General features: G+C 44.7%; 1 protein-coding gene across 3 annotated transcripts in view; it reads left to right on the top strand.

Annotated features, from left to right (window-relative positions):
* Atxn7 (ataxin 7) overlaps positions 1-15,293 on the top strand; it is a 103,615-nt gene that overhangs the window by 46,003 nt on the left and 42,319 nt on the right. For all 3 annotated transcript variants that reach the window (XM_010606573.3, XM_019204920.2, XM_010606574.3), the window contains one exon: positions 12,193-12,297. In XM_010606573.3, the coding sequence (XP_010604875.1) occupies positions 12,195-12,297 (103 nt within the window). In that variant the 5' untranslated portion in view covers positions 12,193-12,194. The remainder of the gene's footprint in view (positions 1-12,192; positions 12,298-15,293) is intronic.

The following is a 15,293-nucleotide window of genomic DNA, read 5'->3' on the forward strand; positions in this document are numbered from 1 at the left end:
AAAAAAAAAAAAAAAAAAAAGAAGTGTGCCTGTACCAGAGTTGTGAGGATTGCGCAACATAAATCTTGTAAAGCACTCAGCGGGCTGTCTGGACCATTAAGCACTCAATAACTGTTGGCCACAGTGGTTGTTGTTACTATGTTGTGTTTTAAACCCTTTCCTTTAGAAGCACTACAAACAAAACAAAACAAATCGGGAGAAATGGGTGTTTAAATTGAGACATTAGTTGGAATGGCCACTGCTCAGGGTGTTATCAGCCAGCCACATCTGTTTACATATAGCTGTGGTAAGTGAGCTTTGAGCACCTTGTTCAGGTGTGTTGACCAGTTTACCCTGAAGGACAAAGAATGAAACTGTGAAGTCTGAAGAAATAAAACTGTGGTTAGAGAATGTGTAGAACTTTCTATGAACTTATTGCCCATAAATCTTCTAGGTTTTTGTTGCATTGCCTTCTCATTGAGATATGTTCTGTGCTGTATTTTTACTTATTGTGATTCTATGGACTGAATGGATCTAGGCCCTTTCCACTGAGCTCCATCCTTAAACCCTTCAAAAACAGTTTTTGAGACAGTTGTCCACTATGTTGCTACGTTGCCCAGGCTGGGCTTGATCTTGAAAGGTTCTACATCAGGCTCCCACGTCAGGCTCCCGGAGTGCTGGGATTAGAGGTATGCATCTCCATACCTGGCTGGTTTTCCAGTTCTTGAAAAAGAAAGGAGCTAGTAAGCCAACAGTCAGAACAAATCTGGAGTTTATGTATTTCCTAATGGAAATAAACTGCCCCTACTGTGTTTAAATGGGACAAAGGCAAGAAACAAGACAAAACCAAAAAACAACAACTTTGTAATCTTAAAAGATTAGGATTAGAATTAGTTAACCAACAATTTATATTCCTCTTTGCTCCCTTCAGTGTTCCCTCACAAACCTCTCCCCCATTCCAGACCACAGAAAGAGCGGGGGGGGTGGAGGGGGGGGGGGGGGGGGGGCTTCATGCATAAAGTAAGAAAATGAATGCAGAACTAAAACGTTGTAGTCCAGTATTCAGAAAAGTCAGCATTACGCTAGAAGAACAACAGATGGTTCAGGGACCTCCGCTGGCCTTTTCCCAGACGTCCTCCTCTGGGTCTGACCGAGAGCCATCAACTGGGAGCCGCTGGAGTATTTGTGGAATGGGTGGAGGAGTGAAAGAAGCTGACTGATTTGTTTTCACAAGCATCAGTGAGAACATTAAACTGACAGATGTGTATGAGCGCAACACGAGTTTTTAGGCTCAGGGAAGATTTATCTTTATTTTTATTGTCACTTCTATTTAAATAAAGCTGCCTTTGGGGAAAACTAATTCACTTGAGTGTAAGCAGACATTTATGCACAAGTCCCATTATTAGTAAAATCTTAAAAATGTATGAAGAGGGCCGGGGATTTAGCTCTGTGGTTCAGCCACCTGCCTTGCAAGCATAAGGTCCTGAGTTCGATCCCTGGTACCAAAAAAAAAAAAGTATGAAGAATTGATACCAGTCAATCCTCCATAGACTTTTCTGAAAAGTAGAAAAGGGAAAAACACTTCTCAACTGATTCCATAAATGCAGTTGTCTTGATGTTAAAACTGGATGAGATTGCAAAAACGGAAAACCAAAGGACCAGTACCCCTTCTGAATTAGTCCACTTTCCTGTCACTGTGACAAAGTAGGAGAGGTTTCATTTGCTCATGGGATTCAGTCCATGGCCAGCTGGTTTCAAGACAGGAACATGGTGGAGCAACCTTCGTCGTTCATTGTGGCCAGGAAGTAGTGCAGGAGAATGGTGCCAGAGAGGAAGGGACGAGAGACCATCCATGACCTATCCACACATACCAGGGAAGTACCCATAACAAACCACCTGGATGTGCTTTACCACTCTGCTAGACGTTTCTTAATCCAACAAAGGTGATGTATTAGGACTAATGGTCACACCTGAATACAGACAGAGCTCTTCACAGTACCAGCAAACCAAATCCAGCAACATAGAAAAAAGGCTATGTGCTATAATAATGATAGAATTCATCCCAGAACACAAAGTCAGTTTACCATTGGCACCTAGTCGATACTCTGATAGATGGTAAATTGGAAAAAAAAAAAGTGTAGATTACTGCGGTAATGAATCATTTTTCCAAATGGGTAATATAATTTTTAGTTTGGGTTGTATGATGTTGTCTTTAATGCTTCTCAGTCCTGAATGTAAATTGGTTCTGATTTGGTAGGTCTGGATTGAGCCAACTAGATGCTGTGAATACAGCCAATTCCAGGTGATATTGGAGCTGCAGGCCCATGAGCCTTACTTGAGGCAGCAAGGCTTATTCTGAAGATGAATATAGAACTGAGTATACCTTAGGGTAGGAGAAGCTAAAGAATGTTTCCTTCTGAACCTGAGCCAGACTCAAGGCACTCACCGTACATTTTATTAGCTTGTCCCTGCACTTTCTGGAGCATGCTTCTAGTAGGAATGTTTACAGATTACTTTACTATGAACTAATTACACTTTAGGACACCCCTTTACTGTACTTGTGAAAGGCACAGCTCTCTTGTTCACTACATTCATCACGGACACGTGGCTGCTGAATAATGCTTAGCTGTTTCAGAAAGCAGACACCTTTGTGTGCTGTGTCAAATGAAGGCTGGCCAGTTAATTTCTCCTTTCCTGTGCTCTTTGCTGGTGTATAGATGGACATTTGATCTGCAGGGGAGGTGAGGGTCTCTATGTTGCCCAGGCTGGCCTCAAACTCCATGGCTCCTAAGCAACTGCAAATACAGGCTTACACCAGTGCACCTGGCTAGGTCAGTTGATTTTTTTGATTGTTGCTCTTGTATCTTTTGATCATGCTGTACTTGCGTTCCAGGAGAAATTTTTGTGAATCTTTAGGAACTTTCTAACATGGATCATGATGGCACCTTCAAAAAGAGACAAGTGTATTTCTTCCTTCAGTTTATATTTTTTTTATTTCTTTTTGTTTGTTTCAGACAGGGCCTCACTGTGTAGCCCAGGGTGGTCTCAGACTCATGGCAGTCTTCCTGCCTCAACCTCCTAAATGCTGGGATGACAGTCATGTACTACCATGGCTGGCTATTACTTTATACCTCTGGCTAGAATTTTTGCTACAATGCTTAATAGCTGTGTTAAGAGTGGATATTGTTGTCTTGTTGCTGATCTCAGAAGATAAAGCATTTATCTGTCATGAAGTGTGCTAGCTGTAGGTTTTCTTGTAAATATGCTCTCAAATTGAGTGCTGTCTTTCCAGTTACCCCCCTCCCCCACACACATGCCTTCTGTTCCCTTCCCGCCCTACCTCCCTTCTTTTGTATGAGTGGTTACTGAATTTCATTCTTTTCTGTATCCATTGATAGGTTCATGCTGTTTCTCTTTAGCCTGTTAATATCTCGTATTACATTAGTTAGTTTTCAAATATTGATTAGCCTTGTATCCTTGGACTAAACAGTCTTGCATGAGGTTTGTCAATTTTGTTGATCTTTCCAAAGAACTTCTTTTTGTCTCATTGATTTTCCTTTGAATTTAAAAAAACTTTATTTCTGCACTATTATTTTTTTTGTTCTGATTGCCATAGGTTTAATTTTCCCTTAAGTTATGAAATTGCTACTTTGAAACTTTTCCTCTTTATTGTAAGCATTTAGTGCTACAAATTTCCCTCTCAGCACTGCTTTTGGTACATCCCACGAATTTTTGTTATATTTTAATTTTCATTCAATTTCAGTGCATTTCATTTCTCTTGGGACTTTCTGTTTGACTAATGGTTATTTGAAGTGTGTTGATTCCAGGTGTTCATGGATCTTTTTTGTTATCTTCTACTGATTTCTAGTTTTGTTCTTTTATGGTTAGGGAATATACCTAATACAGTTTTAGCTATTTTAAATTGAATATGGTCTGTAGAAGGTTAATCACTTAAAAACATAAGGATAGATGAAAAGCCAGTGCTACCCATTCTTAATGTTGTTCCTAGTTGTAAGGGAAACGGGTTTTCTGCATCTATTAATAGAAGATACCTGGTAGACATAGTGTTGGCTGCCTTTGAACAAAAGGACTGGTAATTTTAATTGAGTTGATACGATTATGTCTAGTAAGCACAGTCGTAGTAAGGATAACAATGAACAGCATTCTTCATGGAGCCCTGATGCACACTCTGCTTACTGTGTTTAGACAGATGCAAAGCTAAGCATTCTGTGCGAATTATCTCATTCACCCCAGCAGTCAGCTAAGGTTCCATTGTTTTCATGGATTCTCAGATGCAGCCATTGTGTGCCTAGAGGCGAAAGCCAGGTAACTGGACTCATAGAGCTCACACTCCACTACAGGTTGCACACACGCATGCAGGTGAGATTCTGAGAGGATTTGAGCAGGCACTTCATTAGGCCACGTGGAGCCGAAGGCTGAGCATCTGACTTTAGAGGTAAGAATTTGCTGACAGTACACTGAGGAGTAGCATAAGACCCTTGAGACAGCCTGATGTGTGCTCTGTCCTGTTGGTCACTGTTGTAGCCCTGCACACACAGTACCTTCTTTGAGGTCACAGACCTTGTGAGTGATAGGCTTGGAAATCAGACTCCAGCAGTCCGATTGCAGAGGCTGTTCTCCAAGTCCTTCTGTACATGCTAGGCAGTGTGGCCCTACCTCCCTGAGCAGACGTAGTCATGCGAGAGCAAGAACACAAGTAGCAAGTGAGCAGTGGGAGAGGACTGTCTGGAAAGATAGGGCCCACCTTACATGGACGGGTCGCTGCAGTCTCTCGGAAATTCCAGCCAAGGCCAGGAGCCAGCCAGGCAGAGCCTTCTGTACCAAGCAAGCAGGGTTAGCAAAGGCCTGAAGGTTGATGTTTTTGTCACGGTCAGGATTTCTGAGTGAAGAGTAGACGATCACTGTGTCCTAAGGTTGCAGGCATCAGGCAGAGCCTTGTAAGCCCTGGTTTTCATGCTGACGCCACTGGAAGGTTTCATTGGACCAAGTGACATCTGTGACTTTCAAGCATCACCCTGGAGCCTGAAGAGAGGGAGGAGCAAGGTGCGGGCAGGGGAGTGGAGAGAGCTCAGGAAAGCCCTACCACTTTGAGCTCAAAGACTGAAGCATGACATGGGGAAGATCTTACTGTGATGCATGCGCTGTCCCCAGCTTTCCACGTGTTTTCTGGTAGTCTTCCGGTGACCTCTGAGGTAGGTACCGCGCCTCAGGCGTGTATAGAGGACAGTAAGTGGTAGGGCTCAGCCGTGCACACAGCCAGTCTGCTGCAGAGGCTGCACCTTTAACCCTGTGCTCTGTGGCCGCAGGAAATGGAGTCCTCTGTTCCACATGGACGGTAGCTGCAGTGAGGAGGGGAGAAGCTGCAGAGCCACTTGTACATTCCTCCCTCTGCCTCACTGTTGCATCTGCAGGCTCCTCCTGGCTCTGTCTTCAGTCCACCTTTCCTCATCTTCATTGCGCAGGCTCTTCTGCCTCATTCTGACTTCCGAGTCCGCCTTTGGGGACTCTCCTCCACCCCAAGTTGATCTTCACTCCTGCAGCTTCCTTGCTTGGGTTCTCCCCAGCTTGTGAGGCAGACCTCCTGGCCCCCATGGTTGGAGCCCCAGCTTGTCGTCCCTGCTGCTGCCCTGTGTGGTCAGTGACAGCAGCAGGCTGCTGGGAGTCCGCTCACTTTATACAGTGGTCAGTTGCGCCTCGGTGTGTGCATTAATGTCCTGTGGGTTTCCTTAGTGAAAGAGATGGGCCCTTGAAACAAGCATTGCTGACACGTGCGTTTTGGTGGTTTTATTCCTTTAGCTGACGTGTATTGTTTGCTTTGTGCTCAGCACTGAGTGCTCCCTGTATTTTATAGTCAAGGCAGTGGGTTCAAATGGATAACTCATTTACCCATGCTCACACAGCCTATAAGAAGAGTAGGAGTTAAGAGTCCAAATACGAGACTGCTCTTCACAACTGCACTGGATATACTAGCAAAGTATTTCTGCTGGGCATGGAGGTACACACCTATAATCCCAGCACTCCTGAGGCTGAGGCAGGAGGATCAGTGCAAGTTTGAGGCAGCCTGGGCTATACATTGATATCCATTTTCAGAAACTCAAACAAACAAACAATTTCCCCAGTGTGCAGTGTGAAATTGTACCTGAAACTGACTGGTGTGGGACCATGTGTTTAAGGAAGACTCCTGAACTTGAGCTTCAGTCTCACTGAGTGGTTTACTTGGTTCCAGCTAACGACCACATGTCACCAGATCACATAGGGATTGTCATGACCTTCTGACATGAGAGCATAAGGCATAACCTAATATTTCGATTATTGTCCATCACGTCATATTTAGTCATTGCTGCTCTCTCAGCCAGACTGGACACCACTGGTCACTGTCACTAGAGCTAAGACCAGGACAGATGTGGAGTGTTGCCTCCAGAGGAGTTGGAGGCGCACATAGCTGGATGCAGTTAAAATGGGGAATGGTGCCTATAGCATGTGGCAGGTTAGTCTGTCTGAGAGCACGAAGCAGGGCCCCGTGTGGCCCGCAGGTCTCCTGGGAAGTGAGTTGAGGCTAAGACTAGATGAGTAGAGTAGCAAGCCATGGGAAGGTCCCTGAGAAGTGAGTTCCTGACAGGGCCAGGTCAGGGGCCTCAGGTTTTATCCTCAGAGGAAGTAGAAGCTGCAGTAAAGTTCAGATGCCATCACCACAAGTACAGTAAGAGCTTTCTTCTCTGGGCCTGGGCTGCACAGGGCAACGTATCTCTCCCAAGTGAGTCTGCAGAGGCTTTCATTTCATTCCTAAATCATGACATGAGCGGAGGGGAGAAGATGATTCAAGGTATGTTAGTGTATAGACCATTCCCAAATAAGCCTCACCATTCTGTATCAGTAACGTGCACTCATAAAAAAGGAGTTGGGGTACATGGCACAACACACTAAGTAGTTATTTTTAAACTCTTTTTTTTAAAAATCAGTATGTGAAGGACTATAATGGAGGTAGAAGTGGTTTAAGTAGGAACCTCAGCAGAGAGGGCTTCGGAGCCAGTTCTTGGTGAGTGGTAGGAGTTCCAGAAAGAGAAGTGGGGAGTTTGCCATGCCCCAGAACTGTTCTAACCCAAAGGAAGGATTCTGGGGAAATGAGGCAAGTTTTAGGAATTCTAAGAATGCCTTTGCAGAGAGCTTGACTGTCCAGGTTGCTGCTGGCTGGGTGTGCCTGGCTTTCCTGGGAGGTTAGGGAGCCAAAGGGGTCTTTAAGCAGAGAAGTGGCTTTAGGGGCTTGGATCTGGCAGCCACAGAGTGGGGAGGGTAGAGGAGGGCGAGCTCTGGCCTGTTAAGAGACCTGTGCAGTCAGCAGGTCAGCAGGCCCTGCCCTCAGGCAGTGGCCCTGAGCATGGCCTGAGGAGGCTGATTCAGAATACTGGAAGTCTTCTGGGCCTGTAAGTCCAGCAGACCTGGATCCAGATCTTGGCTGTGCCCTGTACTGGCTTGTGAAACCCAGTGCCTGTGTGTGTTAGTTTCCCGACCAGTGCCACGAAGTGCATGTCTTGTGTCTCACGGGTTGTGGGAGAATATTGAGTATACCTTCTGAGAGCCACCTCCTCTTCTGAGACTGCATTTTTCTACCCCGTGGAGTGCCCAGGGAAGGAAGCACCATGATCATCAGTATTTGACACCCACAGAAATGAAGTTCAGAGAAGTTATAAAACTTGCCCGAGTCAGGTCTGTCAGAGAGAGAGCATGGCCCACTTTTGAGCCACTCTGCTTAAAGTCCCATGGATACAGAATGGCTGGCTGGGGAGGGAGAGCGAGCAGCCTGTGAAGAGGGGACAGCAGATCTGAGACCCGGTTTGTGAGGAGGTGCCAGGCATCTTAGGAAGAGAAGGGCAGAGCCCACTGGGAAGGCGATTTCTGGGTCGGGTAGGAAGATCTGTGTGCCTGAAGGACAGTGAAACAACGAGAGGAGGAGAGTGGGAGGGATCCAATGCCCACCCTGAGGGGTGCTCAGGGCCGAGGTTTTATTTGAAGATGCCTCTGGAGATGTCCCCGGAGATGGGACCTGGTAGCAGCTTTCAAGGAATCACTCTGGTCGTCTGTGGAGGAGACTGTAGACCACTTAGGAGACCTCTTCCAGGGCCTGAGGAGGAGTGCTGGTGTCGGGCACTGCCGTCAGGCTCAGGGCGATGGGAAGGAGCAGACAGGGTTTCGAATGGAGCTGACTGGAACTGGTAGTGGCCTGGATGTGAGGAGGGTCAGCAGTCAGAGGTGCAAGCTGCAGTTTTCGGTTCTGTGCTGAGGAATGAGTAGTGTCGTGTACTCAGAAGGGAAGGTTGTTGGAAACAGAGCAGGGTCCACGGCGATGTTCTTCTGGACACGTGCAGAGTATGTAGTACTTCCAGATGGCACTGTCCAGCAGGCACTCGGCTACATGAGTCCAGGCAGAGCTTGGGAGCAGTCTGGGCTAAGGACAGAAACATAGGCATCATTGGCATGTAGGAGTTTGAGATGTGTGGGAGAAGAGAGGCACTGGAGACCCTGCAAAGGTTCAGCGGTTTGCTACAACACTCAGTCTTCAAAATGGAGATACGACATCATATCTAACTGAGTACATTCGTCACCGTTGGCGCTCTGGTCTTTGGCAGGGTGCTTTCATTCTCATGGGACTGTGGAGTTTGTCCATGTATGTGCTCATATGTTCTCGTGGTGAGACCCAGTACTTCCCGGGATGCTGGCCAGGCCTCGCCAGAGCACACCTTGGCCATTCACTTATTAGGACAGGGCTGGCCCAAGTCCTGAGGAAGAGCTGGAGTGCTTTACTATGCATAGTAAAGCCAGTTCACTCACATTAGTTCTGATTGTGTAAAACTTAAGTATACCTCTAAAATGTTTCATTATTTCCAAATACACAGTTAAATTGCATTTGGTAAACTTTATATTCAATAATGACTTCATTTTTTTAAGTCAGCATTTTTTCTTATATAAATCTAACTTTTTTCTGCATTTGGGTTAAGTGTCATATGTTAATCTATGTATGGGTGGGCTGATTTTGAATTTATGCTTTAGGAATTTTTTGGGGGGGTACCAGGGATTGAACTTGGGTCTTTGTATTTCATTTCTTTTGTTGCCACGATATTCCACCCTCTGCTCCTGTTGGTAAGCTCCCTGGAATGTCCCAGTGCAGGAAAGGGATATAGAACTCTTCTTTTACTTTGCACAAGACATTTTATTTAAATTATTTTGTGTCCTCTAGCTTGTTTCCAAATTCACATATCTGAAAGTAAAGAATGTAGAAAGCTAAAGCTAAAATTAAAGTTGCTTTAGATTTTCATACCAGGGACTCAGTTTCATAGGATAACATGAACTAGATTTAAGTATGCCATGTTTCCTTCCACTGTGTGTGTGTATGTATTACACATGTACACATGTGCAGTTTAGGAAGATGCAATGCACTAATGAGAGACTAAGAACTGAACTTTTAGGTATGGTTATGGCAGTGGGAAAAGGGTGAGCATAGAAGGGAGGAGAGACATGAAACCTCGCAGCTTACCCCATTGATTTGTACACCTGATGTGTGTTAGTAATCATCATAATAAAAATCAACTGAAAGAAAAGTGGCACAGGACTTGGCAGGTAGTATTCTCAAATGTCAGCTGGTTGTCCTTGTGATTGTTATCAATTGCAAGTGATCTTAAGTCATTGAGGAGATAGAAGTTTAGATCCCTAGCCCCTTACAGAATAGAATGTCCCTTATCCTTTTAGTTTTACTGTCTCACAAAAGTATCAGAGGAACTAGAGCAAAAAAAGAAGAGTTTTTTATGTAAGCACCAAATTCGGACTCCTATTACTTCAAAAGAGCTGTACACTTCATTTTTTTAATTGCCTTATTTTAAAGGAGTGATCTAGTCCCCAGAACTATCTGATATCTGATAAAGTGATACATTTCAAACAGTCTAGCTTGTCATTGAGGACTGTAAGGAACTACACAAACCAGCATATCCTAGAGGACTGAAACTGAATGAAGAGTATATATTTAAAGTGGTTTTAACTGTTCTTTAATAAAACTGATTTGAGTTTAATTTTATTAATGGAATTGGTTATTGAGTATTTATAGACATGTACTTTAACTGTAAATTACAGATGTAACACCACCTTTTATATTGGATTTTTCCTTTTGAATAATTCTGTAGACATTTAGCACAGAGATATAATGGAACTTGGGATAAATTACTCTAAGTTTTTATTTTTGAGAATGAAATGTCATGTCAAAAAACAGCCGCCATGGATCAGGGATTTCGCTCAGTGGTTCTGCTTCCTGCTTTGCAAGCTCAAGGTCCCGATTTCGATCCCCAGCACCAAAAAGAAAAGAAAACAAAAAATAGCTGCCATAGGAAATGGCTTATTTTATGCCTACTGTTGCATGGAATATAACCTTTCCCCTTCCCCTTCTCCACACGTCCTGTATTTAGGTCAGTGTGGGCATGCTTTCAAGGAAAATAGCACATCGCTTGGCTCTTACTATTTATTAAATAATTAAGCTTACTCATAGGAATAAGAAATCTACCAGAAGCTACTTCGGTTATCTAATTGTTTTATGCAGTTAGAGCAGTTCACCAGAGTTGTAGTCTGGGTGGAATGTCTTCTCTTCCAGGAGGGCCAACCCAAGGCATCATGAATGCATCAGAATAGAATCCCACCTGCTGACCTTAGACAAAACACTTCATCTCCTTGTGAGTCAGTTTTCTCTTTGCTGGAGTATAGACAGAGGTGACTGTGCAGGCTGTGGTTAGGACAGAATGAGGTAGTAGCAGTAGAAACTCCTCAGCGGTGCTGCAGCTGCATCCCAGAAGGACGTTGGATCCTGGTGTCTTTGAGATTATAGGTAGCTATCCCTACAATTTGGTGTAGTGGAAATTGTAGATATTAGACCAGTAATTTGAAATTTTAGAGATTATCATCACTTGCTATCTTCTTAGGGCATTTTCTTTCTTTTAACCATCAGGATCACCCAAGCTAGAGAAAGTAAAATAAAATCTTTGTGAAATAAAGCAGATGCTAACCGGTTGCTTGGGGTTTTTTTCCCCCTTCCTTAAACATGGCATTTGGTCTACTAAAACATTAGTTGAATTGAAAGGAGCTAACTATTTATTGCAGATATTCTAAATAGTGCAAGTAGTGTAAAATATTTTTTTTAAATCACTAATTTTGACATATGTAAAGTTTAAACTTTTAGCTCTGTTCCTTGGATTTTGGTTTTTTGAGACAGGGTCTCACAATGTAGGGCAGGCTGGCCTGGAACTGACTATATAGCCCAAGCTGGCCTCGAACTCTGCAGTCCTCTGGCTTCAGTCTCCTGGGTGCTGGGATTGCAGCCCAGCTGTTCCCTGGATTTTATTTATTTATTTTGCAACAGGGTCTCGCTAAATTGCTCAGACATGTGGTTCTCTGCCTCAGCCCCACAGAGTGCTGCTGTTACAGGCTGCACCACCACTCAGGCTGGCTCTAGATTGTTTCTAATGATCATTCAGGGCATGGTTGGGACTTGAGTTACTTTTGGTTTTCATGTATACAGATAGTGTAGTTTCACTTTTACATTTTAAATTGATGCATCTGCTGACAACAAACTGGATCAAAGTGTGAAATGGTGAGTCCATGCTGAAGACTCTATGCAGTGGTCAGTTATGTAAGCAAAAGGACTAGGGGTTGTAGTGACCTGGAAAAAAGCTTCAAAATATTGTTCTTTGTGTTACATGCTGGTAAGCCCGCAATTTTTCTGTGCAATGATGTCTGTGCTCCTTTTCTTACTGGCCCATAGGACCCAGAGACCAGATGACTGGAACAGAATTGGTAACTAACAACTAAAATGTTAGGGATACTGCTTTGTGAATTTTACCTTCCTGTAACTTTTGGCAGAGCTCATCTGAAGTAGTTTTACTGTGCATATATACCCATTCTTTGTATTTTTATAGCTTTGTCTGTGACACGCCATCGTAATTTTTGGTGCATTTCTTTTTAACTCTTTGGAAGGTCTTTCTGTTGGCCTCCTTTGATTTCCCTCCTCACCATGGTGTGCCGCCTCAGATGCTCCTGAACGGGAGTGGCACTTACCCTGTGTGCTTTATAAAAAGGCAGCTCCTTTAGAAAGGCTATCTTCCAGACGGTTCCATCAGTCTGGACCCGGTGAGTGAGTGATGCTCTGTTTCTTTGTTGCAGACATGCCAATATTTGGTCTCTGTCCAGCCCATGACGATTTCTACTTGGTGGTGTGTAACGACTGTAATCAGGTTGTCAAACCGCAGGCATTTCAATCACATTATGGTAAGTGCTTAACCATTTAAAAACAGTCACTAGAAGGTAAAAAGTAAAGCAGGACTGAATTGAAGGCTGGTGATTGCCCAGGGAGGACATAATCTCCCCCTCCAAGAAATAGGCTTTCGAATGCATAGAATGTGCTAATACCTGTCAGTTGTTGAATATTTTCTGACTTTTATTGAAAAATGATTCACCTTTTCTGATTTGTAATTGAAGTTAGGGGAAGTGTATTTTATAAAATATGTCATGAAGTACTCTATCAATATAGTTACAGACTTGCTTCCTTCTTAAGCCCCTGATTGTGAATTTAGTGAATTTAAAAAATTGTTTGAGCATGCCATATAGAGGCCTAGAGTAATGGCTTTTTGTGCTCCCTCAGGGGTGTGATTTTGAAAGCTTCAGGTTGTTTCCTCATTGCTCTTCGAAATGCAAGCCTGAAACAATAACAATGGACTCTTCTTTGGGTAGCGTGCCTGAAGAAAGTTATCTCAGAAGGCAGCATTGGGACTGAGGCCTAATGAGACAGAACCACCAGGGCAGTGATCTGGAGTGAGAGCTTGCCATTCAGAGGGAAGCCGTGGTAAAGGAAGGTAGAACTGCAAGAATCCTGCTTGAGGAGGCCAGAGCCTCATTCCCAGGCCTATGAGAGAAGCAGCATGGAGCACGGGAGGGTTTCATATGAGGGAGCAGTGCAGGCCCATCTGGTCAGTTAGCTGAGAAAGGAGCTTGAGAGAGAAAGAGAGGCAGCGGACTGAGACTGGAGTAGGACCGCAGAGCTGGGCACACTGTGCAGCTGGGAGGTACACAGGCTCACTTTGGTGTCTCAAACCATCGTGATCAGCGGCCCAGCGTCTCCCCCAGGGAATGCGTCTTGCTTTTAATCCTAGAAAGCTTCTGTGAGGTGCTGCTTCTGTGTATTTCCCGGGGAAGAGCACTAGAGTGAGTGCAAGAATGCCTCTTCCTGCCTGAGACCTAAGAGCCACCTTGGGGAGCTACCAGATATGTGAGAGTTAAGGATTTTGCAGCTAGAGTAGGCTGGATGTCAGGTTATACCTGTAAGAACTACATGTTACTTTGTGTTTTGGGTTTTGTGTTTTTTTCTTTTTTCACCTTGAGCAAGTTATCCAGTTCTGGTTTTCTTCGTGGTGGTGCAAGGATGATAATACCCCGATAGATTCCCACTGAGGGTCAAATGTAGTAACCGGTAAAGCCCTTAGTACGAAGCCTAGCGCATACAAGACAAGAGAAGAGGGGACAGAAGGTAGTGGAAGGGGATAACTCTGGACAGGAAAGTGCATGAAATCGTAAAACAGCCCAAGGCCCTAAGAATAAGGAGGAGCACACAGTACTTCCCACTGAGTAACCCAGAGGAGTCTTCTTAAAGGAAGTCTCGTGTTAGCCTTTCAGCATTGAAATTAGTTATCTTTCCCATGGCAGATTTTCCCTCAGTCTTTAACAACAGGCTGTATGCCCATTGTAGAAAATGCAGAGAATATTTTACTGATGATCTGTAATCCTCTAAAATGGGAAGTATGTTAATGGAAATTGGGCTGCCACGTATGGCTGCACAGTTTGTGCACTGAAAGACCATGTTTGGTGGCCCAGGGTGGCAGGGGTAAGTACACAGAGCTTCCCTGGCAGAGCTGAGGTGCACGTGGGATGAGTCACGAAGAGGCCTTGTCTCCCAGCAAAGTCCCCTGCCCTGCAAGGTCAGACCGGGAGCAGTGTGACTCAGTGGAGCTTCTGAGACCTGCCAGGTAGAGTGTGTGTGGGGAGGGAATCCAGAGAGGAGACCCTGGGGTGTTACCCCTCTCTGGACTTCCTTAGCAGAAAGAGACCCTCTTTGTCACCACTTTGAGGAGGGCATTACACAGTGGAGACTGCGCTTTTCAGTGGAGGCTTTTAAAATTCTCCAGTTTCCCTCTAGAATGTCACTCTCCAAGTGGGGAAAGTGTCTTCAAATTGTATTTCTATCTTTCCTGTCAATCCCTAGCACAGTGTGACCCACAGAACCCCTGGGTGAGGGGTGGAGGCTCCTGGTGAGGAGAAACATTAAAGAGGAAGAGAAGAGAGTTGTAGCAAGAAGACAGGTCCTGCCCAGAGGGTTCTGCTGGGAGGGTGGGCGGGGCCCTGGCGGGGCTAATCAGGATTAGATAGGCCCTGGCGGGGCGCTGAGTAGCTGAGTACTGGGGACTAGCACCTGGAGGGACTGTCACCTGGCGGGAAGGAGGTAGGCAGAGTCCCAGGGCCAAGCACCACTCTCAGTGCTGCCCCTCTCTCTCCTATTTTTGAGAACTGGTTGCAATGAGGAAGTGTATTTTATGGAAACTTTATTGTTTTGGTTGAAATTCCAGAAGGGCAGTTCTTGCATCTCTTTTTCTATAGGTAATAACAACACAAAACATTTTCAAATTTAGAATCTTTGAGTAGCTGTTATTTAAGATACCAGAAGCTGCTTGACTTTCTGTCCCTGTGAGCTCACTGTAGTTTGAAAATATCAGAATTCAAAATTGCACTGAATCCATCTAACCTACCAAAGCTTCCTCAGCACCGTTTGCTAAGAGCACTGTTTGCCTTGTCCTCACAGGGCTGACCTGCTGCTGTGGCTGTGCTCCCTGCCACTGCCCAGCCTCTCAGGAGAGGATGGTGGGACCCATCACCAGCCCAGGAAATAGCAGAATTCAGAATTTACAGTTCTGTCCCGTCTACACTGAATTCGTATTGCTTTCGTTATAAAGCAAAACAGTGGTTAAGTTGAGCTCCATTGTAAGTCAGGAGCTGTCTGTTTTAAGAACACCTACCTGGCAAGGAAGAGATTGTATTTTCTTATGTTTTGGTGAAAACGTGTGCACAGTCTTTTATTAATCCAGGTGTTGCTGGCTTTCTCTGTGACTTACAAACAAATGAGCAGTCACTACATAATCCAGCAGGCAGTTCCTTTAAGAATATTGTTGCCAGGCCAGGAGAGCAGGCGACAGTGTGTGCGCAGCTTGTACGTTAGT

The sequence above is a fragment of the Fukomys damarensis genome, unplaced genomic scaffold, assembly GCF_012274545.1.
Source record: "Fukomys damarensis isolate Sample0158 unplaced genomic scaffold, DMR_v1.0_HiC HiC_scaffold_28, whole genome shotgun sequence".
Taxonomy (NCBI): Eukaryota; Metazoa; Chordata; class Mammalia; order Rodentia; family Bathyergidae; genus Fukomys; species Fukomys damarensis.